The 24,282-nt window shown below is 38.3% G+C and overlaps 2 protein-coding genes across 2 annotated transcripts in view; both read left to right on the forward strand.

The window, feature by feature from the left end:
- Positions 1-627: 627 nt before the first annotated feature.
- On the forward strand, positions 628-10,000 carry hsd17b14 (hydroxysteroid (17-beta) dehydrogenase 14). The gene is made up of 9 exons (XM_023276529.3): positions 628-891; positions 981-1,019; positions 1,156-1,253; positions 2,422-2,488; positions 2,573-2,664; positions 3,894-3,998; positions 4,087-4,154; positions 6,730-6,826; positions 9,484-10,000. The coding sequence occupies exons 1-9, from the start codon at positions 810-812 to the stop codon at positions 9,628-9,630; spliced, it is 795 nt and encodes a 264-aa protein (XP_023132297.1). The 5' UTR covers positions 628-809; the 3' UTR covers positions 9,631-10,000.
- A 55-nt stretch (positions 10,001-10,055) lies between these two features.
- The window catches only part of bcat2 (branched chain amino-acid transaminase 2, mitochondrial), a 242,702-nt gene continuing 228,475 nt past the window's right edge, over positions 10,056-24,282 (forward strand). The window contains exons 1-8 of the mRNA XM_055005309.1: positions 10,056-10,333; positions 12,360-12,431; positions 12,825-13,025; positions 14,084-14,194; positions 16,055-16,174; positions 16,272-16,435; positions 23,104-23,246; positions 23,331-23,416. Coding sequence (XP_054861284.1) covers positions 10,316-10,333; positions 12,360-12,431; positions 12,825-13,025; positions 14,084-14,194; positions 16,055-16,174; positions 16,272-16,435; positions 23,104-23,246; positions 23,331-23,416 — 915 coding nt within the window. The 5' untranslated portion in view covers positions 10,056-10,315. The remainder of the gene's footprint in view (positions 10,334-12,359; positions 12,432-12,824; positions 13,026-14,083; positions 14,195-16,054; positions 16,175-16,271; positions 16,436-23,103; positions 23,247-23,330; positions 23,417-24,282) is intronic.

The raw sequence follows: 24,282 nt of genomic DNA on the forward strand, positions 1-24,282 counted from the left end.
AATTAGCCAATGGTATGTGTTAACAATTGAAACTGTTAGCTTGAAAAACAGTTGAGTAGCACACTAAAGATATTGATAAACTACTGAAAATTGTTAGTTAAAGCATGGAGAAACATTTTTGGTTAAACTATGGTCAACAGTTGAAACTGTGTGCTAAATTAGGAATTAAAAATCATAAATTATTTGCTAAGTGTGGCTTATGGTTAAATTGTTAACTTAAAGTGGATAAACAGCTAACTGTGGATAAAGCGTCGGGATAAACTGATAAAATTATTATCTAAAATTAAGTATTAACAGTTGAAAAATGAGTGGGTAGATGTTAAAATGTAAAGTTTAAAGATATGACTAAATAGCTTCAACCAGACTTGAACATTTACAGTTAAACTGGGTGAACATTTATTTTAACAATGTCCACTTTTGACTCTTTTCAAATATAATCCTATTTAAACTAAGCTTAATTTAACTTCACATTAGAACAAGAGAAATGCTGCTGTAAGTATTTTAAATTTCCACTTTAGAATCCTCACTTCATTGCCAGCTTTCGGGTTAATTTTGTCATTTCCAATAATCCTGGCAGCACCTGAAGGCAGCAGAGCAAACCCCATGATTTGGTGGAACTTTGAACTCATCAAACAATCTGCGGTGACGGTCGGTCAACATCTGACGAAGCATTTCTGCTGTGAAAACACCACAGAAAGTGCAAACACGCTTCTCCCTGCGGAACTGCGGTGCAACAGGTAGCGCTGTTTTATTCCGCAGCAGCTTTGCGGCGTTTTACGACCACATTTGGGATCACAGCTGCAGACAAAATGTCCCTCCGTTATCTCAACAAAGTTGCTATTGTCACTGGAGGATCCAAAGGGATCGGCAGAGGGATCGTCAGAGTGTTTGGTTGGTACTTATGGTTGTTGACGTTTTGGGTTTGCTTGTGGGTGGAGCTGGAAGTGGCGCACTAAACATTTTCGCGTCTTGTTTTTTAGTGGAAAATGGTGCCAAAGTGGTGTTTTGTGCAAGAGGAGGTTAGTGATTGTGACTTTGCTGCAAAAATTGTATCAGCTCTTTTTGCCTGTTGAGTGATTTGTCTAAAAAAAACAATATGTACATCTATCAAAACTACATATAACTAGATGCACTGTTCTCCTGCCTGTGTTGCAGGTGCTGCAGGTGAAGCTTTAGAGGCGGAGCTGAACAAAACAGGACCAGGCTCATGCAAGTTTATCACCTGTGACATCTCCAAGGAGGAAGACATCAAGGTAAAGTACAGTTATTGGTCTGGTTAGTGTCTGCACAGATTTACAGTTTCTATAGTCATGATCACAAGACCTATAGCTCACATGGTGTCATTGAACTGATCCTGTCCATTATTTTCTCTATTATTGATTAGTTTCGGCTATAAAATGTCTTAAAATGGTTAAAAATGCTCATCAGTGTTTCCTAAAACCAAAGATGATTTCCTTATACTTGTATTTTGTCCAAAGATATTCGGTTTACTGTCATTGAAGAAGAAACTATTTTTCACTTTAGGCTTTATTTTATTAAAATTATATAAATATATTAAAAAAATTTAATATATATAATAATTTTTTTATATATATATATATATATATATATATATATATATATATATATATATATAAAAATAAAGTTTGTGTGTTTTATTACACATCTTTTATATATATATATATATATATAAAAGATGTGTAATAAAACACACGAACTTTATTTATATATATATATATATATATATATATATATATATATATATATATATATATATATATATATATATATATATATATATATATATATATCAGTGGCAGCCATAAACCCACTTTATGTGAATGTATACTTGAACAGTCAGTAAGTGAAGATTAATAATTGATCTCATCAAATACAATCAAAGAGATTTCTGTTTGTTGAAATTGCAGACTTAACTTTAGGCCTTATTTTACAGAAATAAAACTGAAAAAATTACAAACACAAAATAATGCACAAATATAAAAACAAAACTTGCTCATAGGGAATCCAGGGAATCCTTGGATTTGTCGGGTTTTCATGTATATTTTTATGAAAACTCCAGTTTCACTTTTGATCAGCAGTGATGATCCTCACCATGAAGGTGGATTCATGCAGCTGCTGACTGACACAATATGATTTCTTCTCCTCCAGTTTGAGCTCTATGGAGAAATCACAAATGTGCTCACATCACCTTGATAGTGATGATCTGATCCAAACACGTGCACCACAAACAGTTTTGGGACTTTTGGATCACATTTTGTAAGTTTAGTTAGAAAGTAATTAGTGTTATGTCCTCACTAAACTGTCAGAGTTTGTATTCATCTGTTGTTGTTGTTCTAAATCTGCTCCTTGACTCCACTAAGTGCTGTGTTTGCTCTGCAGTAACTGACTGTGTCTCCACAGCGACTGATCGAAGCCACAGTGGAGCTTCATGGACACGTCGACTGTCTGGTCAACAACGCAGGCTGGCGTGAGTCTCACTCTTCTTTTTCAACCTAAAGTCACCAGGATTATTCCGTTCCTCAGTCTCTGTTTTTGAATTCTCTTTCTTCAGATCCTCCTCATAAACCGACTGACGACACCACAGCAGAGGAGTTCAGAGATCTGCTCAATCTGAACCTTATCAGCTACTTCTTGGCCTCAAAAGTAAATTTTCGCACTTATGCATGCAAATAATTTAAAAAGGACTTTCGTGGAAACAGAAAAATCTGTACGATCTTATTGGACTGAAACTTAATCATTGCTGGAAACTTAAAAATAAACAATAAATAAAACCGCTGGGCATTTTTAAAAGCACTGAATTTACAGTGAATTCAAAAACATTATTTACATCGATCTGAAATAGTTTTTCTAATTTTTTTGGCATTTTCAAGTGCACTTTAAAAAACAAAGATCAGTTGACAAATTTTTGCACAAATATCAGTTGACAAAGTAAGTGTCTAATACTGAAAAGATATGTTGAAATAACTTTGATTCAAGAGGTCTTAAAAGTCTAAAGCTAAGTTACACTTTAATTCCTTGAAATCTGAAATTCAGAAAGTAAAATTTAAGATAAAAAATTCATGCTTAACATTCAGGCACCGAGGGTTATCAATCGATCTGACCAAATGCAATCAATAAGACTTCTGTCTGTTGGAATTACAGAATTAAATTTAGGCTTTTTTATTTTATAAAAATAAAAGAAACCCTGAGTAGAGCATTTTCTAAAATATTTTGCAAAATAAAAAGTTTTGTACAAATACAGTAAAATAAAAAATTTATGAAAATACCAAATAATACATATAGATACAGAAAATAAAACAAAGCTTGCTCATGGCAGGGATTTAGTTAATCTCCATAATATTAACAATAATAATAATAATAATACTAAGGGCTTTAATACTTACTTACACATTATTTTGGTGAATACTATTAACAATAATGCAGACTTCTTGTACCCAAAATTCATTACAGTCATTGAAAATTGTGTTTTCTACTTTTTCGTAGGGTTTTAATCCTTACTATTTAAAACATTCAGGTAAATTCACACCATACAACCTCAATATTTAAATTTTTTAGGTTAATCCATAACGCCAGTCTAATATTTTTCTAATAGAAGGCACTTTGATGCAGCGGCTGTTCCTTTAAATGTGACTTTTAAATAAGGGTTAGGGTTACATTTTCAAAGATATGACAATTAAAACCTCATGAATTCAGATAAATTATATTTTCAGTAAAATATTTAATTGCTTTAAATTCGGTTCTAACATTAAATATTAACAGATATGGGACTGATTGTTTCCTTGTTTCCTCTCACCATGTTATCATGCCTATAGACACATGTATGTACAATATACAGGATCTTTGCATTACCAGAGGTCTCACTCTGTCTACAGTATGCGTTACCGTCTCTACGACAGCGTCAAGGAAACATCATCAACGTCTCCAGTCTGGTGGGAACCATCGGTCAGAAACACGCTGCTCCATACGTCGCCACCAAGGTGAATTCAGGTCAGGTAAACATGTTTCATCACTTCATCAAAGTCAGCCAGATGATGGAGTCCTGTAATGTGATGTTTCCTCCACAAGGGGGCGATAATCTCCATGACGAAGGCGATGGCTGTGGACGAGAGTCGCTACAATGTGAGAGTGAACTGGTGAGGAAACTGGTTTCTGTGGTCACTCTGGTTTCTTTGGCTGCAGTTTCATGTCACTAATATGAAACTGTTTCTCTCTCAGCACAAATACAGGTTTTTTTTTATATGTGTAGTGAAGGTGCAGAGTCAAAATCATGTCTGTGGTGCTTTAGGTAAATTTTAGGCTTAAATATTCTCGTAGAAGTATTTAGTTTATTTAAGTGAAGCATGAAATGCATTAATTTTGCAGAACAGCAGTTTGTGACTTTTACAAAGTTAAATTCAGCATTATTAGCTTGTTGATACTGATTTAAGCTGCACTAAACAGTTGTAGTTGCTCAGGGTGGAGTTAGTTTGATCTGCTTTCTACAGAGATAACCAGTTTAATCCAGCAGCTCATAAAAAAGTCACAGATTGCTATTATTAAGGCATAAACTCCCCTGAAAGCAGGATTAATAACATTTTGATGAACTCTCTAAAATACTGACAGAATGCTATTTTTGCCTTGCATTGATATTTTTTATTTTTCTGTATCTCCATTGTCATGGATTATGCATAAAATCAGTCAGTTGTTAATGTCAGATTTATAGATGAGAGTGATTCAAAAGACATTTTTCCTTTTACTGGTTATATTTTATACAGGATTTTCCTCTCGCATTTCTAAAACAGAAAATAAAATATTTTTAATTAAATGTATTAATCTTCATTAAAAACAGACATAATGGTAATGCACGTTGCATTACCATTATGTCTGTTTAACCACATCTGTTTTCATTTTCTACACTCTGTGTGGAGCTAAAAGATGCACAGCAACTGATAAGTTTTCTCATTATTTCATATGCATACCTATAGGAAGGATTGTAAATCAAAGCTAACTCAAGTGCTTTATAAATGTATCTGTTGTTTCTGGCTGTAGCGGTATAAAACAACGGTTAAACAGTAGTTCACACACTGGGGTCAGGAGAAGACTAACGGGAGAAGAAAGAATAAAAAACGAAAACATTCTGCGACACAAATCTGTTTTGAAGCTTTGAGGTTTCTCTAATGTGCTGTTAGTGAAATATGAGATAATTGTACATCTCTAAATGAAACCATCTGAAAAGTTTAGAAGGGAAACATCTGTTTGAAACATGACATGTTTTCGTTTTTATAAGAGGTCCCAAGGCAGAAATATTCTGAACAGCTGGCATTTTTCTTAAAAATACTTTGATCTGAAATCTAATCATTTTAGTGGAATACATGAAGTGGATTAAAATACACAGTTTCTCCCTCTGAATGTGGCATGAAGTGGAAACACTCAAAGTGAAAATACATTACAACTGCACTCAAGTACAGTAAACTTAATTTGCACTACTGCTTATTAGTTTCTAAAGTTACACAATTATAAAGTCTGACTATACAGCCTGACATTACGTCTTAAAGTTTCATACTTTGCCCCCATAATAATAATTCATTTTATTTATAGGTGTCTTTCAGAACACCCAAGGACACCGTACCGAAATAGGGAATATGTTGCTCACAATAATGATATTATCAGGATGATATCAGGGTACAGTGACTCTGAGATACATCAGAAGACAATCATGACAAATTGCATTTCTTTGTGCCTGAAGAAAAAACAAACACCCCTTAAGACAAACAGACACCAGACACATAGATAGATAGATAGATAGATAGATAGATAGATAGATAGATAGATAGATAGATAGATAGATAGATAGATAGATAGATAGATAGATAGATAGATAGATAGATAGATAGATAGATAGATAGATAGATAGATAGATAGAATGTTTAAATAACAAGTTTAGTCACTATCAAACATTTTCGTCCTGTTAGATTCTTCTTCTTCATCACGGGTTAATTAACTTCTGTTTACTTTACCAGCTGTAGTGACTCTGACAGTTACTCCACCAAGGAGACGGAGCCTCGGCAGAGTTATTTGACCATTGGTGTACGTTTGTCCGTCTGTCTGTTAGCAACATTACTCAAAAACAGACTAATGGGTTTCAATGAAATTTTCAGGGAAGGTCAGAAATGACACAAGGACCAAATGATTAGATTTTGGCATTGATGCGGCTTATAGTTTGGATCCACAGATTTGTTAAAGATTTCTGTATCATTGCGAGATAGCGGCACAGCGTCACTGTAACTATGACAACAAGCGATCACTACGTCAGCTACCTGCTGATGATCACATGATTGAGATCCTACTACAAATCCACCACTGTAGACTTATCGGGACTTATCCATCAGAAATGATACAAGGAACAATTGATTAAATTGTGGAAGTGTTTCCCATCACTTCGAGCCGCCTGCTACATATTTAGGTCACGTGATTTGGTATCCATACACAGTTTTTTTTCAAGATTTCAGCTGTTGGAAATGATACAACGACTGAGCAGCCTTGGTGGAGTACTGCACTCTCTGAGTGCTTTTCTTGTTCAAATTAGTCGTCACGATCTGTTTAATATCAACACAAGAGGAAGAGATCAAATATATTGCTATACTGATATGTTATCTCACCCCTGATTTAAATATTTACTCCAATAATACCAGTCTTTGTCTGATAACAGTGTCTGAACGTGTGTTGCAGCATCTCTCCAGGTAATGTCATGACTCCTCTGTGGGAAGAATTAGCAGGACAGACTCCAGATGCTGCAGCTGCCATTAAAATGGGAGAAAACGCTCAGGTGAGCTTCAAGTAGACCTGATCTTTACAAGGTCCTGGAAAGCTTCAAAAATGATTGAAACTATGAAAAACAGCAGCAGTGAGACGTCCTTGTTGGTTGTGAAGACTTTGATCCTAAAAGATGTGAAAAGTCCCAGAACGTTAGTAACACATGATCCAGTAATCATGTTTAGTATTCAAGTTTTTCAGCAGCATTGAACAGAGAAGGTCAGTAAAGAAAATGAGACACATTCATATTAACTCTCTGAGCCCCAAAACATGCCACTAGGTTTTAAAAGCATGTTATCTTTAAAAAAAACAAAACAAAACACTGAAATCACACACTTTAGTAGAGCCAGTAACTGTGAAAACTGAAAAAAAATGTTAGATTTTCAACTTACTCACAGTCTTTGAACATACCATGCGCAACTTGATGTTGCATCCAGAAAATTATCCAATTTACGCTAAATATCATATTTTATCAAAATTACTTTCTTCTGCATGTTTCATTTAAAAAAACAACAAAAAGAACAAAAAAAAAAGCCTTTCGCACTAGATTCTGTAAAGAAACAAACAAAATAAATATTCTGCCATCCTCTTCACAACCAAGAAGCCATTCTGACTCATAGCAAAAATTTAGAGACTATTCGCCTTCACTGCAGGTGGTGTTTACACAGAGCAGAGTGGAGACAAGTATGAAGACAAATAATAGACACTGACAGAGAAATTAAACACTCTTGATCATTTAAATAAATGCGGCATGGCTCAGAAGCTGAATACAGAGGAGCAAGTTGTTGGAAGATACACTGCAAATTAGGGCTGCAACTAACGATCAATCAGTTAATACATATATATGCACGATACAGCATGGATGTCTGTCCGTGTGCCGCGCTCCGCTCGGACGGTGATTTCTGTTGCATTATGCGCTCACATCTGCTTTGATGACATATCGTGCTCAGATGATTCATCATTAGTTGCAGCCCTACTGCAAATAAAAAGTATGCTCCCCACTTGGATGTTTCACCCTTTTGTTGCTTTTGTACACGAAGTCATGGTCAATATAATTTGGCTTTTTTGACAAGAATATGCCAAAAAAAAACCTCTTTAATATCAAAGTGAAAACAGGTTTTTGCAAAATCATATCATCCGTCCATCATCTATACACCGCTTAATCCTCATTAGGGTTGCAGAGGGGCTGGACTCTATTCCAGATGACTTGGGGCAAATGCAGGGGACACCTTGGACAAGTCGCCAGTCTGTTGCAGGGCTACATATACATATATTTGGGTTTTTTTTTTAAATTTTTGCAAAATAAATAATCAAATATATTCAACTTTTGTTTTTACTTTTTCATGATTTATGACGTTATAGCTGTGTCACGCTGTAAAAAGACATCTTTGCATTCTCTGTACTTTTATCCACGGTTGATCTGTTTCCATAGAGGTGCAGGACTTTCTATTGCAGTGAAAAATGAGCCCACAGTGAGTAAAAATATGACAGGATCAACAACAAACAGAAAGAACTGCCCAGAAACTGCTAGTGTTTCCCTGGAGGTCGTTATTAGGCAGCTTTAGCTTCTAATCAGACAGACAGTGAAGCCTGTAAACATCAAAACTTTCAGTTCTGAAGCTCGGCAGACTGAGTTTCTGCAACAGGCGGCTTTTTGTTTTTAGCTTCCTTTTCATTAGAGTCAGGACAGACAGCCGTCTCTGTTTGCACTTCATTATTCATAGTGGAAAACTACAAGACGATTATCTGTGTGTCAGCGCTCGATAATTCAGGTGCTGCTGTTAGTGCCGGGTTCTAGTGATTTATGATGGTATCACTGCAGGAGGAGGAGCGGGTGTTATTAGTTTTACACTCTATTTACTCAAGTTATTAAAATAAGGAGCACATAAACCCCACTAGCTGTAAGGAATAACTGACTGTAAACCATTAAATGAATTTGCTAGACATTTTGATAATTAGTTAATCTGATTATTTTTTTTTATCATTCCAGCTTCTTCAGTGTGAATATTTTATGGTTTCTTTCCTCCTCTGTGACAGCAAACTGAATGTCTTTGGGTTGTGGACAATTGAGACATGTTTCTTTCTTGTTTTGTAAGTTTTTGATAGTCTCTTTTATGTTTTAACTGAACACATCTGGAAAATCTGCCTTATCTTCCACTGAAAGCGTTCAAAATAGAGCTGCAGTGGTTAATCGATTAGTTGTCAACAGTTAATGAATCAGCTTTCTGGTTTCTCTGCTTCTCTATGACAGTAAATTAAATATCTTCAGGTTGTGGACAAAAAACTTTTGAGGATAATTTCTTGGGATTTAGAAAATACTGATTGTCATTTTCAACATCTTCTGACACTTTACAGAACAAAAACTAATCATTTAGTTGAGAAAATTATCAGCGGATTAATTTATAATGAAGTAATCATTAGTTTCATCCCTATTTGGAGGCTGGCTGAGTAGAAATCAGTGAATTTGCTGCTGATTTTTTTTTTTTTTTAATGGAGTCTTGCATAGAAAAACAGGACAGGAACTTCTTTTACAAGTTGCCTTTTTACAGCACAGCAGCAAACGGTGGGAACAGCTGCTGCAGGAGTGTAAAAACACATAAACGTGAGGAAGTTGTCTGCTGCAACCACAACTATGTGCGATGAGAAATGACTCGCTCTGCTCTCCCACAGCTGATGGGTCGGATGGGGACGGAGGCCGAGTGTGGACTGGCTGCCATGTTCCTCGCCGCCGAGGCCACGTTTTGCACCGGCATCGACCTGCTGCTCAGCGGAGGAGCTGAACTCAACTATGGCTTCAAGAGTCAGATCCCCTCCTGACTGTCCTGACCTCCACAGCCTCATCCTCATCCTCATCCTCCTCCTCATGGCTGTGGAGCTGCTGGTTCATGCAGAATAACACACAAAACAGGTTTAAATACAGGATGGGGGTTATACTCACTAATAATACTACTAATAAAGTGCCATTTCATTCATTTAGTTGTGCAGATTGCCTGCTGGAGGAAGATTTTTGCATTTACAGTAACACGACCTGCACCCTCCCCACTGATGGACCAATCAGCATCCAGCTCTGTGACCTGTAATAACCTCCCTCCTGCTCCTCCAATCACATGTTTGTTTTTTTTGTCACGCCTCCACTTACTTCCTCATTGAGACTGTGCGGCTTAATAAAACCCAACCAACATATCTACATTCATCAAATCGATTTTGTTGCCTTTAAAAAAAAGAATAAAAATTAAAAATCCTCTGACATTCTTTATCCAGGGCAATTCGGGTTATTTTACTTATTAAACCAGAAAATTAGATAAAAATACAAAGTGATCACTTAAAAAAGGATTAAAAACTAACAGGCTCCAGTGTTTATGATAAATATCTTGAAGGGCATTTTGTGTCCCGCTGGTTTCACCTCGACTGATCTCGGGTTTCAAAGCGGAACTCGAGTTGACTTTGGGTGTTTGTTTCCACACGAGCGAATAATCTCGGTTATCATCGTTACGTCGCGGAGATGGCAGCGTTGCGGACGGTGAGTTCACAGACTGTGCTGTTTATTGTCTGTCCGCATTGATTTTCTGAGTAGATGATTCACCTAAATAAGAGATAAGATCACCGCAAACGAGCTGAGAAGCTGATAAGGTTCACAATCGGCTCCTTTTTCTGGCTTCTGTGTCCCGCCACCACCGAGGCTGGCAAAACACAGCGGCACGGCACCAAGCCCCATTCAGAAATATGGGAACTAAACTTCTGCTCATCGGCCAACATTCACGCGTCGTAAAGCACAAATAAAAGCTGTATGTAAATTATTAAAGCTTTGTAACAAATTCGGCCTACTTCAAATACCAAAACAAAAGCTATTCTGATCTGTGAAATTTAATGTCTTCAACGAGACACAGCTTGAAACTTGCACCCCTTTTCTGTATGTTGGCAGGTGGACAGCTTACATGAATAAAGTGTGCTCTGGGTAACTTCTTAGTAAGCCGAAGTGTAAACTACATGCCACTGATAGTTGAGCAGACATGAATGTTTCTATGACAAAATAATAAGCAAGTGCTCTTAAAATTGTCAGATTTTTAAATGGAGTTTGGCGTGGGGCTCAGTTGGGTAAATATGCATATTTACTTATCTTGACAAGTGTATGCATGTTTTATCAGCACGTTTTCATGTGCTACATGTTTGTAATTAATAAAGTTGGCTCATGAATGTGACGTGAGCCATAAATGCTAGTTGGAGTTAATACTAGCTGATTAAAGTCCACTTTAATTCAAGACTGTGTGTCCAAATGAGATTACAGAAGATTTCATTCATCAGATTTGCACATGCATGACAAAGAAATCACAGCTGCAACTACAGACATTCATGGTTGCAATAAAGGCTAAACTTGCATCATGCGTTCTGCTGAATGGGCTCCTGCAGCAGAGTCACTGTGCAGCTTCCTGTAAGAATTTCAAAGACGTTAATTGTACTGTTCTAGCCACATCAGACAGATGTGATTACATTTGTCCTGATGAGCAGATGCGACACGGTGTGTGTAGTTGGCAAACGCACATCAGCATCGGTAACACCCATGAGTGTAGATTTCATTTGGCAGACCCTGACAGAGGAGAAAATAAACATGAAGGGGAAGGTTAGCAAGAATGCAGCTTTAATTTTCAGATTTCATGACCAAAAATTGTTTAAGATTATTTGTAGCCTAATGAATGCATAACATCAGCAAGTGTATTTCAATATTTAAGATTCAATGATTTAAAACAGAAAGCACATTTATGTGTATGCAGGGGTATAGACACAACAGATTCAGTGGTTTTGGCTTCCAATTTATTTATTGAGTTTAAAAAAAAAAACTCAGCAGTGATGAAAGATGATCAGTACCTGTCTGAAGCATTGTTTGTCTGTCAGTGAGATTATTGTGTTTTTAAGATAAGTCTTTGGCTTCTTTTATGTTTTTTGGGGGACAAATGCAGGTGTTCTTAAACTGAACTGTCTATGTTTAAAGATTAATTATGAGATTGCACACAACCTGTTTCACACGTCTTAAACTGCCCGGATGACTTATTCATATGCAAGTTTGACAACTAAAGAGACCAAATTACATCCTGTTGAAACTCAAACTAACATGAAAAGAGCTGAAAACCATTTATTACTTTCCTAAACTACTATCACAACACGGACAAACCATGTTCCTCTGCTCTTTTCTTACAACAGGATGTCATCGTTGGCGTGTTAGTGGTTAATGTATAATATTTTCTCGCCCTTTTTCACCTTGCATTCCGGCTTCTGCGGAGTCGCCTACATATGTGCCCGGTTCTATTTACAGTACAGCACTTGGCGCTGGCATGCGTTAGCGGCGACATACATTGGGTGGCAGAGAAAATGATTGGTGCTGATTCACACGCCCACAAACACAATGTCACACACTGTGTCCTGTTTTCACGAGGCTGATGAAGTTATTGTCACCTGGAATGAAGGTGGAGACCTCCAAGTTGTGCAGTAAAACGTTTACTTGTGTTGCATTGAGATGATTGACATGGAGCTTGTCACTGTTTAATTTTCAGGCACTCCATGGACGACTTACTCAAGCCCTTCCTTTCTCCTTCGGCTCCCTGCGGTTAGCCAGCTCCTTTAAGGTACAAACCTTAACTCTTTCCTTCCTGTCAGGTAAAACCCACATTGTTGCCTAAGGTTGACGTGACTGAACACGCCTTTGTAGAACACAACATGTTCATGGGGCTTTATGGAAGATTTCTCTGAAGAGAGATTTAAAGTTTCTCTGCTCCTCTGTGTTTTCCTCATTGTCTGTCTGTTGTAATTATTTAATTCAGTTTAATTGAACCCAATTAATTGTGGCTAATTGACCAGAAAACTCCACTGACTCTGTGTAACATCCACTAATTGTCCTTTTAAAGCACGCTCTGCCAATAATTTAAAAGCAATCACTGTATTCGTCGCCTGCTCTGCTCTCGTCCCGTCCTCTTCTTCTTCTTCTTCTCCTTTTCCTCGCTTGTCCATCTTCACATCAGGCTGCAGATCTGGCCATCGAACGCAGCACGGCATGCAAGCCGAAGCCCGAGCCGTCCAGCTTGGTGTTCGGCAAGCAGTTCTCCGACCACATGTTGACCATCAACTGGTCGGAGAAGGAGGGCTGGGAGGCTCCTCAGATCAAACCTTTCCAGAACCTGTCGCTGCACCCGGCCAGCTCCGCACTGCACTACTCCATAGAGGTGAAGCACACCCATCACATCCGTAGTAACTCTGCAGCTTTAACTGAGTTTACCAGTTAACCTGCTGCAATGAAAAAAAAAACAAAAAAGCTTGCTCACAGCTGATCCAAAGAATTGTTCGACTTCTTGGGTTTTCATGTATATTTTTGCAAAATTAACAGTGCTGTGAGGTCTTATGTTAATTAAATTCTGTTATTTACCATAATTAGTATGTATTATAATCAGATAAAGTAGTATTTGATGTAAGTTTTGCAGGTTTTGTTTCCTATTATATAAATTATTCCAGTAAAATCACACCATAAACACCAATCATAATCCTTTGAGATTTATTTTGAAGAGCAACAGCAAAAAGACTTGGCTTGACTATCTCATGTTATTGTATCGCATGCTTAGGAACTTATTTGTTGGAATTTGTTTTCAATATTTGTCAGTTTTGACATTCGTTTCATTGTAAAGCACTTTGTAACTTACTTTCCGAAAGGTGCCATACAAATACTAGAAGTTAAGTTTATTTATCCCAAAGTAAATACTTGTGCATAACATAAGAAATGCAGTGTCGAAAAAGTAGAAAAGCAATAAGATAGGATGCATTACTGACATAAAATAATGAAACTAAAATAAGACTAGCATACAACAGTAAAATGCATAGCTGCCATTCATACTTAGATAATTGGTAAATGAAAATGAAATATTGCATATGAAAAATTAAGATAAAAATAAAATGCTATATGTTTATATGTAAATTAAGTTAAATTAGAATATAGACCAAGAAAGACTGATATTTCCTTCATGTGTCATTAAAACAAAGAACAAAACTCGAGTGTATTTGTACATCTCTATAATGAATCTCTGAGCAGGTTAGAACTTCTCCTTGAGGTAGAAACTAACCACATTTGAACTGGAGCACACAGCTGCAAGAAAACACAGACAAACTCGACTGTTGATTAAATAAAGAGCACAATCTGTGGAGTAAGTGAAGAAAATGGGTAAAGACACTTTCTATGCGGGTTTGCAGCTCTTGTTGATAACGTGTTGTGCGTTTTTTGTCGTCTCTTCAGCTGTTTGAGGGCATGAAGGCGTTCCGTGGAGTTGACAACCACATCCGTCTGTTCAGACCGATGCTGAACATGGATAGGATGCATCGCAGCGCCGACAGAAGCTGCCTCCCCGTGAGTTTGTTTCCCACCTTGTCCTCATAAATCTCCTCGTCGTGGTGTCTTTGAATATATCAGATATTTTGTTCATTTTTTACACAGTGTATCATTGTGATCAGAGTGGAAACACCTCTAAAAAAGCACATTTAGAGCCGCACTGAGGCTTCATTCAGACAGACTGTAACTCTGCAGGATAAAACACAGTCTCTGTCAGTGAAGCTGCCAAACAGATTGAAGGTTCTGGCAAAGAAAACATCGTTGATTCGGGCTCAACTTTTACTGCAATGCAACATCAATAATGACAAAGAGCTCCAGTAGCCAGACAAATAAATGCCCTCTCACGTATCTGGTGGATTATTTAAAATGTAAAAGTGTTTTTTCTTTTCAATACAACACCCAACCATGGGGCACACAACATGACAAAACACAATAAACAACATAAAACACAAAATAACACAACACAGAGTCCAGTCATTGCACAGTTTTACTACAGTGAAGGTGAAGAAACCTCCACATGAAAACCCTGTTCTGTCTCATTGGCAGCTTCTGCAGAACGTGAACTATTTTCTCTTTTGTTGAGCAGTTTGTGCAACATCTTTAAGTCAATTCCTTGACTAACCCTAACCCTAAAAACAGGAAAAGCACTCAGAGAGCGCAGTACTCCGGCAAGACTGTTCATTCCCCCATATGGCATTGTCAGAAATGCAGCATTTTATTATTATCGTTATTATTGATGATCAGAAATCATGGCACTATAGAATGTGGTCGTTTAATATAGATGTACCCACAAACAAAATGACCTTGCACTGAGCACAGGCCTGTGTTATGCATGTGTACGTTTGGATACTGAATCGCGTGACCTAAATATGTAGCGGGTGGTGGGAATTTATGGGACTCAGAAACACCCCCACAATTTAATCAATTGTTCCTTGTGCCATTTCTGATGGATAAGTCCCGAAAAGTCCACAGTGGTGGATTTGTAGTAGGATCTCAATCATGTGATCATCAGCAGGCAGCTGACGTGGTGTTCACTTGTTGTCATAGTTACAGTGATGCTGTGCTGCTATCCTGCAATGATACAGAAATCTTTAACAAATCCGTGAATCCGGACTATAAGCCGCATCACTGCCAAAATCTCATCACTTGGTTCTTGTGTCATTTCTGACCTTCCCTGAAAATCTCATCCAAATCCCTTAGTCTGTTTTTGAGTAATGTTGCTAACAGACAGACGGACAGACAAACCAGCGCCAATCGTCACAAAGCTCCGCCGTTCCTTGGCAGAGTAAAAAAATACTGTTGAAGTTTTTACTTCAGACTCCATTCATGTCTGGAAAACTGGGCAGTAGTTTAATAAACGCCTTTGGTTCCACGTCCAACCTTCTTACTCTGTCATCTGTTGTTCAAACTGAACTTCCTGGTCTGTATTTAACTCCCACTGGAGCCTGAAGCGACACATCGACACCAGTGCAGGAATGTTTTAGTGAATGCTCAGAAAACATTAGAGGTTTCCAGCAACATGACTGTCAATCAGTGCAGCTCCCAGATGAAACACCTCGGGGTGTTTTCCTCGTGGCACTAAGCTAATTTACTCAGAGTGATAGAATCCAGGAAACTTAGTTGAAATCTGCATATGTAGTGTTTGACAAGTAAATCTACAGCAGAAAATGTTGCCTTCAGGCACCTTTCCTGTTTCAGTTGTGAATGTTGACATTTTAAGGCTATAAATACAGTATTTTTAGATCAGAATGATATTTGGTTTGTATCAGTTTGTCTTAAAACACTGAATGAGCCTCCTGCTTTTTTCAAACATTATTTTCTAGAAGCAAACTAGAAAATACTGTAACCAGCTGATTGTTTCTGTGTTTCTCCGTGCAGCTCTTTGATAAAGCCGAGCTGCTGGAGTGCATCAGGAAGCTGGTGGAGGTGGACCAGGAGTGGGTCCCCTACTCTCAGGACGCCAGCCTCTATATCAGACCCACCTTCATCGGTATCGAGGTGAGCTTCAGCACCACCCATTAAATCAGCCTTGGCGTCTGTGTGCTCCCCCTCACCCATCTCCCCCCTGCCTCTCTCCTCACCCTCCCTCGTCCAGCCGTCTCTCGGTGTCTCTCGGGCAGGAAAAGCTATGATCTTTGTCATCGTCAGCCCAGTGGGACCGTACTTCGCCACAGGATCCTTCAACCCAGTTTCCCTGCTGGCAGATCCGGCGTTCGTCAGAGCCTGGCAGGGAGGAGTCGGAGCCTACAAGATGGGAGGGTGAGTCTGGATCTTTTTTACTCGAAGACGTGGCAATTTACTGTGGATTTGCTGTCCTAAGATTCATTTACATCATGAAATTTACTTGTATAAGTTTCATGAATATCACCTGTTGACAGTGTGCTCTCAGGATCCCTGTTTGTGGACGACATTCTGATAAAAAGCAATTGAACATTTTAAAAAAAAGAAATCAGCAGACAAAAACTAACTTTTGTAGCATTAGGGAACCTGAAAAAAATAGAAATTCACAGTTATGTGTCAATATTGTGTCTTGCAACACCAAAATGGTCCATTTTTAGTGCACAGCAGCTGCTAGCAGAGACAGTAAAGTCTGCAACACCTGCAGTTTGTTGTTGATATTGAATTAGCCTCTGATAGTCAGTGCTGATGACATTTTGTTTCGTCCATTAGCTAAAATTGCGAAGAATCCGGGAACGAGGCACTGGGACAAAAATTAACCTATAGCTTCCTAAAGTCTCCTTTTGGCCCATTCAGACTAAAGTCTTGTCCATACTAACACAGATATTTACAGGGGGTCCTCAACTTCTGTTCCAAGTCGATTTTCGCCGCAAGTCGGAACTCCGGCGAAAATGTGGACAAAGCCATTACTTGTATCATGATATCGATCAATTCTTCGGAAAAGTCATGAATACCAATGACTTTCATGCATGTATGAGTCATTTTACAAGAAGATAACAGAATACTGTAACGGACTGTCATTGTTGATGTTTCATGTTTATTGTTCAGTTCGAGATTTACCTTATGTCAGTGAACATGCCATGTTTAGTTAGCTCACCTCTGATTGGCTCAGAGTCAACAGTAGTGTGTGTGTGTGTGTGTCGAGCGAGAGAGAGCTGGGAATGGCCGTTAATTCTGGAGCTAAGTTATAGGGATTTTGTAGTTATTTTGGCAATGGCTACGGCCCACAGTAGCCTGTGTGAAGGTTCAATAAACGACCAGAGAACGAGATAAAGCCTCACTCATTCATCACAGAGTCGCTACAATATGTTGCACTGTTTTTACAACTTGACCGATGTTCGTCTGTGTTTTGCCCTCTTCCGAGCGTTTTATTGTATCTAATTTCACTTCCATTTTCTTTGAAGCACTGCCATCAGAAGAGTCTGACTTAAGCTTGGTAGCCATAGTGAAGGGCAAAAAGTTAGCGAATGTAGCACAATCCAAGGTGGTGTACAACTGGCAAATGTAAAGAAAGCCGTCTTGTAGCGCCACATGACGACGTATTTGTTCCTCCGCTCACCAACTAGTTCCATGTAACCAGTTTCGACGTAATGATGAAACGCTGTACGTTGTAAACTGAGGACCCCCTGTATTCTACAGCTTCTGTTTACAAAAATCTTAAAAATATGTTATTTCTAAGCTATTTGACAAGAATTTTAAAACATTTTACCGTCCTAAAATGTGTTTGCATTGAGATGAGGGAAATGTTTGTTTTGCAGAATATCTGAATTAGTGTGGACAAGGCCTAAAGCACATCTTTGAGTCTGCAGTTTTTCCATTTTAGGCCTCCTGAAATACCAAAGTATTGGGGATGCAGAGTGCAAATGTAGCAGAAGTTGTGTGTCTTAAAGCAAAAGCTATTAATATGGATGCAGCCAAGAAAAACAGTTACTTTATTTAAGAAGAGCAACAAAACAAGGAATGAGTGAAGCTGTTTTTTTGCACATTTACAGTGCTGTAATGAGAAAATGCTGTAATGGTTCATCTGCTGTCCTCACAGCTGTGTTTCATTCAGCGGTGGATCTGGATGAAGTACAACTATTTGGATTTTCCACTTGGCTTGTGAAGCTCAGAGAGGCAGCTACAGCGTCAGGATGGAATCTGGGCCAAATAGTTAGATTCAAGTCAGAGTTTCTTCCAAAAGAAGGAGGTTCAGTGTGTTGTAGTGTTTGTACCGAAGGTATATCCTGGTGCTGCCTGTAATTAACCACAGAGATGAAAATGTTCTGGGTCACTGATACAACTGGTTTGACTTGTTGAACACAAGAACATTGATGAACCTGAGCCGTCACCTGGGATAGCCTGCTGTAATAAAGGTGTGTTTAACTGTTTCGGATCAAATATAAGGAAAGAAGTAAAGGAATCAGGTCAGACGAGTGCAGGAGACAAACAGCAGAAAGCTTTGAGCAGAGAAGCTTTTTAAAGCGTTGGTCAGTCAGACACTCGGTTTAATCTGTGTTCGTTCCTCCCAGCCTGTAATCACAGACCTGTTTCCACATGACTCTGCAGCAGCACCTGCTCAAATCCACTGTGGTTACATAACTTCAGCCCACTAAGCCAACAGTCTGACTCCTCCCAGCACAAGCCGCGATGCAGTTCAGCTATCAAGCCTGATTTAGCAGCAGCGGTCATGAGACTCCAGCAGACCGACAGTAATTCAGGGCAGGAATCTTGTTTGTAAGTTAACTGTTTGCATTTCACGTTTAAGACGCTGCCTTCATTTTAAATATCCTCTGCTGATTTTGATGTTGTCATACATTCACTTTGGTAAAGAATGTAGAGCCCAAATAATGCTGATATTTTACTATTAAATATCAAACATATCATCTGAATCCATGTTAAAGAATTGGCTTGGATATGTAAAGTATGAGGCTGGCATTTCTTTCTCTTTTTTCAGTCATATACAGTCAGATAATACAGTTACACATTTGATAAACTAAGTCAAGCCTGTTTTATAAACATTAATGGCGCTTCAATCAGGATTTTTAGGTTGCATCATGGTCACAAAGTTCATTTAAAGCCTTCTGTTGATCACGTAGCATCAATTATTTATTCAGCTATTCCCAAAATAGGACTTCAGCTATTGATTAATTTAAATCAATTCAATTTCAATGCAATTCAATTTCAATTCAGTTTTATTTATATAGCACCAATTACAGGTCAGATCGTCTCAAGACGCTTTAGACGCTTTACAGAATTTAGTAATCGAGTATTATTAAGAACATGGCTATTAATCGAACAATCGGACTCCACGCTTGGCGTGCGTTACAGCATCAAAAGCGTAAACGAGCGCACTGTGCAACAGAAACACCCTTTCTGGTGGAACATGGGTGGACATCTGCGGTGTATTGTACATGTATAGTACAGGGGTATTGTACGTGTATTGTATAGTACAGGGGTATTTACAGTTTTCTACCAGCATTACTGTCTTACGTCATTTATAGTCACAGCTTGTAACCGTCATAAATTTTTAGGTTCCTCAATGTTGTCCATTAAAACATCCTGTTTGCGATCGGTTCATTTTGTGTGGAAAGCGAGTCAAATGATGCATTAAACTGCCCTGTTTATGATGAAAAGGCAGAAAGGCAGAAAGTCTGTTAACAAAGAAAGTTGAAAACCACCTTGATATATGTTAACTCTGACGGAGGTTTTAGTTTTTTGTCAAGCCGACTTAAACTGCCTTCGTAGTTCAGCCTGTGTATGTTATGTATCTGTGTAAAGCTGCACCGGTTAAAATAGAAGCGTCCCGTCAAATTTATCTTCCATAGGTCCCTGTCCATATCGTATGAAGCCTGGGTCTGGACTCGCACCGTGGTTCGCCATTTCGTGACCTGGGGTTTAGTATGTACTGGATTAAACAAAGCCTTGATTCTGAGAATTTTGCCTCCAGGAATTTTAGTAATCAAATTACTGAAATAACTCGAGGACTCATCTCAGCCCTATGCCAAAGTGTCATGACTTGATCAGCAACATGTGCCACATATTCAACAACTGAAAGGACAGGAGACTACAGTTAGTTTTTGAGTACAGCTGAACAATATGCAAGAAAAAAAGTCAGATTGAGATTATTTTTACAGATGTTGAGATATAAGCCTAAGTCAAAATGGTAATGTTCAATTTCTTTTAATTTGAAAAAACAATTAAAAAAATATGATTCTTGCTGGAGTCTGTACCAAACAACCATGTTCCCACCAGTCTGCAGAATATAATTATCAGGTCTGAACCGTTCTGTAGCATCATAGTGCTTCATTTTAATGTTATTTTAGTACACATTTGACCTTTATTGAAAAATTGCAGCTCCTGCTATTTGGAATTTTCAGTTAACTGTTCAGCCAAACTTTATGGGGGAAAAAAACCCAACACACCAAGTTCTAACAGTGAATTATACCAAGACAGACAAAACCAATTCCAGTAGATGGAAACAAAAACAGTGGGATTTTGATATTTTACACCTACTTTAAACTATAAAAACTGCAAGAAATAAATAATACCATCTGTCTCTGTATTCATAGGAGACACCAGACAGTAAAGCAAGAAACAAGTTAACCTTAAAAGTTGAACAAGCAGTGATTGAGATGCTCATGTCAGGCTTTGAAAACCATCACATTCCCATAGGAGACCAACCTTGAATGTCGTTTGTGGCGCTGAAATGTTTTGGTAACATTATCGGGGTTTTTCCTGCTCAGAATGGACCACAAGACAATAAGTATGTGTTGCTTTACTTGACTTAAATCTGTGCATTTCCTGTTATTTCTGAACATTAGATGAACACAAAATAGAATTATTTTAAGTATTTGAAAACTTTATTAATAAAACTGGTTAATTTCTCAGTTCCTAATCATTTTGACGCTGACTAAAATCACTTTGGGGAGCACAAGAAATTCCCCTGTGCAGGAAAATCCTTCTTATTCTGATGACACATTTTCACAACCAATCATGACCCGAGTCTGAACTGTGAGCTTCATTGTTCAGCGGTGTTTCCAGAAATCCTGGTTGTGCTGCATAGTTCTCATGATGTTCTTGGCATTTCTTAGGTGACATGTTTCAGTTGTTGAGAGGGTTTGGTTTCATATGTTCAAGGAAGTTTGATGCAGGCTTTATTATTTTGAAATAACAGTGACTTATTGTTCACCCTGATGATATTTATCAGCAGGATTCTACCTCCTCAGCACAAACACATTTCTGTGCTGATCTGTTGTCACTTCTTCTGTCTGCATTAATTTGCCTGAAACACATCAGTCATTGTATGATTTCCGACGACTGAAATCTGTCAAAAATCCGTGGTCCACAGCGGGCAATTTATAGTGGGATTGCAATCGTGATCATCAACAGACAGCTGATGTAGTGTTCACTTGTTGTCATAGTTACAGTGATGCCGTGCCATTATCTTGAAATGATACAGAAATCTTTATCAAGTCCGTGGATCAAGACTATAAGACGCATCACTGCCAAAATCTAATCAATTGGTCCTTGAGTCATTTCTGACCTTCCCTGAAAATTTCAACCAAATCTGTTAGTCCATTTTTGAGTAATGTTGCCAAAAGACAGACAAACCAACGCCGATCATCACGTAACTCCGCCAATAACAATACAAAGACAAGCATCAGCATTTGCGAAAACATAGACAGGGTGTCTGTAGATCCTTAAGAAGTCATAATTCACTTAAAATTAAGGCTTTAATTGTACCTAAAATATACATTAAGTCCTTAAATCTGTTTTTTTGCAAGTCTTTGATATACTACAGATGCGGCAGATAAGGTTTATTTTGTTTCTAGTGTTTTAAAATCTTAACAATGGTGGAAGAAGACAGACAGACAAATCCTGCATGTGATGGACCTCGATATGACTTTATTCTTTGTGTATTTGATGTACAAAGTGTAGGAAACAACACAGCTGCCTCGAGGTTTGCTTTGTTGCTTTTTTACAAACAATTGCTTGTCAACAGACATGTTAACCAAAAAAATAGAAGAGCAAAAAAAGCATAAAAAATAAGCGCTCTATTAGTTCAGACATTAAACTCATTAAAAGTAGAGAAGCTGTATTTATATACAGTTTACTGTGGCTGCTGGTTTGGGAAATGATGTAAAGTGCAGAAATTGAGGTTGACAAACCTTACTCAAATTACAAAGAAGGAAATCCAACCCCTGGTGGTTTTGTCTTCAAGTTCCGTTTTGCACTCAGATACAGCATTATTTGTGACCAACTGTTACGTAGCGCCACCTTAGGGTTGGTTGCAACCTGTCATTGGGAGAAAATAAGAAAAATCTCCGATGCAATAGACGTTCAAACAGAAAAGAAGGAGAAGTTGTACGGCAAGAATTGTTTAAACTGAGGAGGAGTTGTGGGAGGATTTAGCACTACAACGCTAGCTCTTTAGCATAAACTGTGCGAAGAAGATGGATGTAGCCACTGTGAAGTCACCCATTGGTTTGCACATTACTGTACTGAAGTTTATAGTTTGGTCTTTTGAAATTGGACGACAAGTGAGGAGTGGATCAGATGAAGAGCTTTGGGATACAGTACTGTTGCAACCAATCAATCATAAGGTAGCCCAGAATTAAGACATATCCTTCTTTGTTTGTTTTCCACTAAATGGGACCAGCAAAAGTCTTGAAACTAGCAACTGAGATCATAAGGTGATTAGGAAAATGTTATTTATGTAACAAATGAGATAAGAAGTAGGGTAATTCTCTTATAGACTTCCTAACAATCAGACTCTATTTTGTAACCAGAGGAGTCGCCCCCTGCTGGCTGTTAGATAGAATGCAGGTCTTTCTTTTATATACAGTTTGTACTCTTTAACTGTGGTAATTAATGTTTCAACAAATGCAGCTGGTGTCTAAAATTTCACCAGTGGTCTTAAAGACATGAGTAAACCTGTAAGAAAAGCTGAAAAATGTTGTGCATATCATTGCATATCCTCTTTCCAGTAACTACGGTCCTACAATAGCGGTACAGCACGAGGCGGTGAAACGAGGCTGCCAGCAGGTTCTGTGGCTTTACGGAGAGCAGGAAGAGATCACCGAGGTTGGCACCATGAACCTCTTCATCTACTGGACCAATGAGAAAGGAGGTCAGACTCTTTCTTTCCTCTTGAGAGAACCTCTTTATTCCATCACAGTGTCTTCAGGTGACATGTTTTGTTGTGTGTCTGCAGAAAGAGAGCTGGTGACTCCCCCTCTGGACGGCATTATTCTACCAGGAGTCACCAGACAGTCTCTGCTGGACCTGGCCAGAGGATGGGTAAGACAACCAGAGAGAAGACCAACAAAGTCTATTACACAGCTGTTTTTGTTGTATTAAGCCCTATTCGCATGGGATTAGTATTACCTGGCGATCTCTGGTAATTTGTGAATTACCCCATCACGTCTGTGTTTCTCGCATTGCATTTGCATGGGATAAGTGAAGTTTGTATTTTACTCGAATTTATTGACATTACAGCCCGGATACAATGTCATGTTTGTGCAGGTCGCAACATCTGCTGTTGTCACGTCCATGTGCAAAGTAGTAGACATGCAACAAAAAAACAGACACCGGTCGCGCAAATAAACATTAAAAACATTCAAAGCCTATGTTGTAACAACGCTATTGTTAGGGTGTCGTTAGGTTTGGGCACAAGAAACACTTGGTTAGGTTTATGGAAAGCTTGTGTTTCGGGTTAAAATGACCAATTTTAACGTGGTATGTAGTTGTCATGGCAACAGTGAATATGTCAAAGCGGCAACGTGACTTGAGAACAACGGGCAGCGTTGTCAGGATAACGGGCTGTCAGGGCATTTGGATTCAGCCTGTTGAAAGATATCCTTACTGCACGCTGCTATGCATGTCATCCATCTCAATATTCTCCCAAATTTCCCTCTTCTTGCTGATCTGATTTTGCCGTTTCTGTGAATACTCCATAGGCCTGTTGTGTATTGGCCTACTCCTGCATTTGCTCCTTAAATGCTGTCAATAATTTCCACTGCAGCCTCCATAATTCAACCGAGAAAGATGTAGAAAAAGACGCACAATAAAAAACAACAACTAAAATACCCCCCAATCACTGAGATGCAGATTCGCACGGGACTAGTATTATCCCAGGACTTTGGTGTTGTCGAAATATAGTAGGT

The sequence above is a fragment of the Amphiprion ocellaris genome, chromosome 19, assembly GCF_022539595.1.
Source record: "Amphiprion ocellaris isolate individual 3 ecotype Okinawa chromosome 19, ASM2253959v1, whole genome shotgun sequence".
Classification (NCBI taxonomy): domain Eukaryota; kingdom Metazoa; phylum Chordata; class Actinopteri; family Pomacentridae; genus Amphiprion; species Amphiprion ocellaris.

What these genes read in the sequence shown, in the direction of transcription:
- hsd17b14 (XM_023276529.3), top strand. Translation starts at nt 810, where the DNA reads ATGTCCCTCCGTTATCTCAACAAAGTTGCTATTGTCACTGGAGGATCC. An exon ending in GGTGTTTTGTGCAAGAGGAG is followed by an intron (nt 1,020 to 1,155) that starts GTTAGTGATTGT and finishes CCTGTGTTGCAG; the next exon opens with GTGCTGCAGGTGAAGCTTTA. An exon ending in GCTACTTCTTGGCCTCAAAA is followed by an intron (nt 2,665 to 3,893) that starts GTAAATTTTCGC and finishes CTCTGTCTACAG; the next exon opens with TATGCGTTACCGTCTCTACG.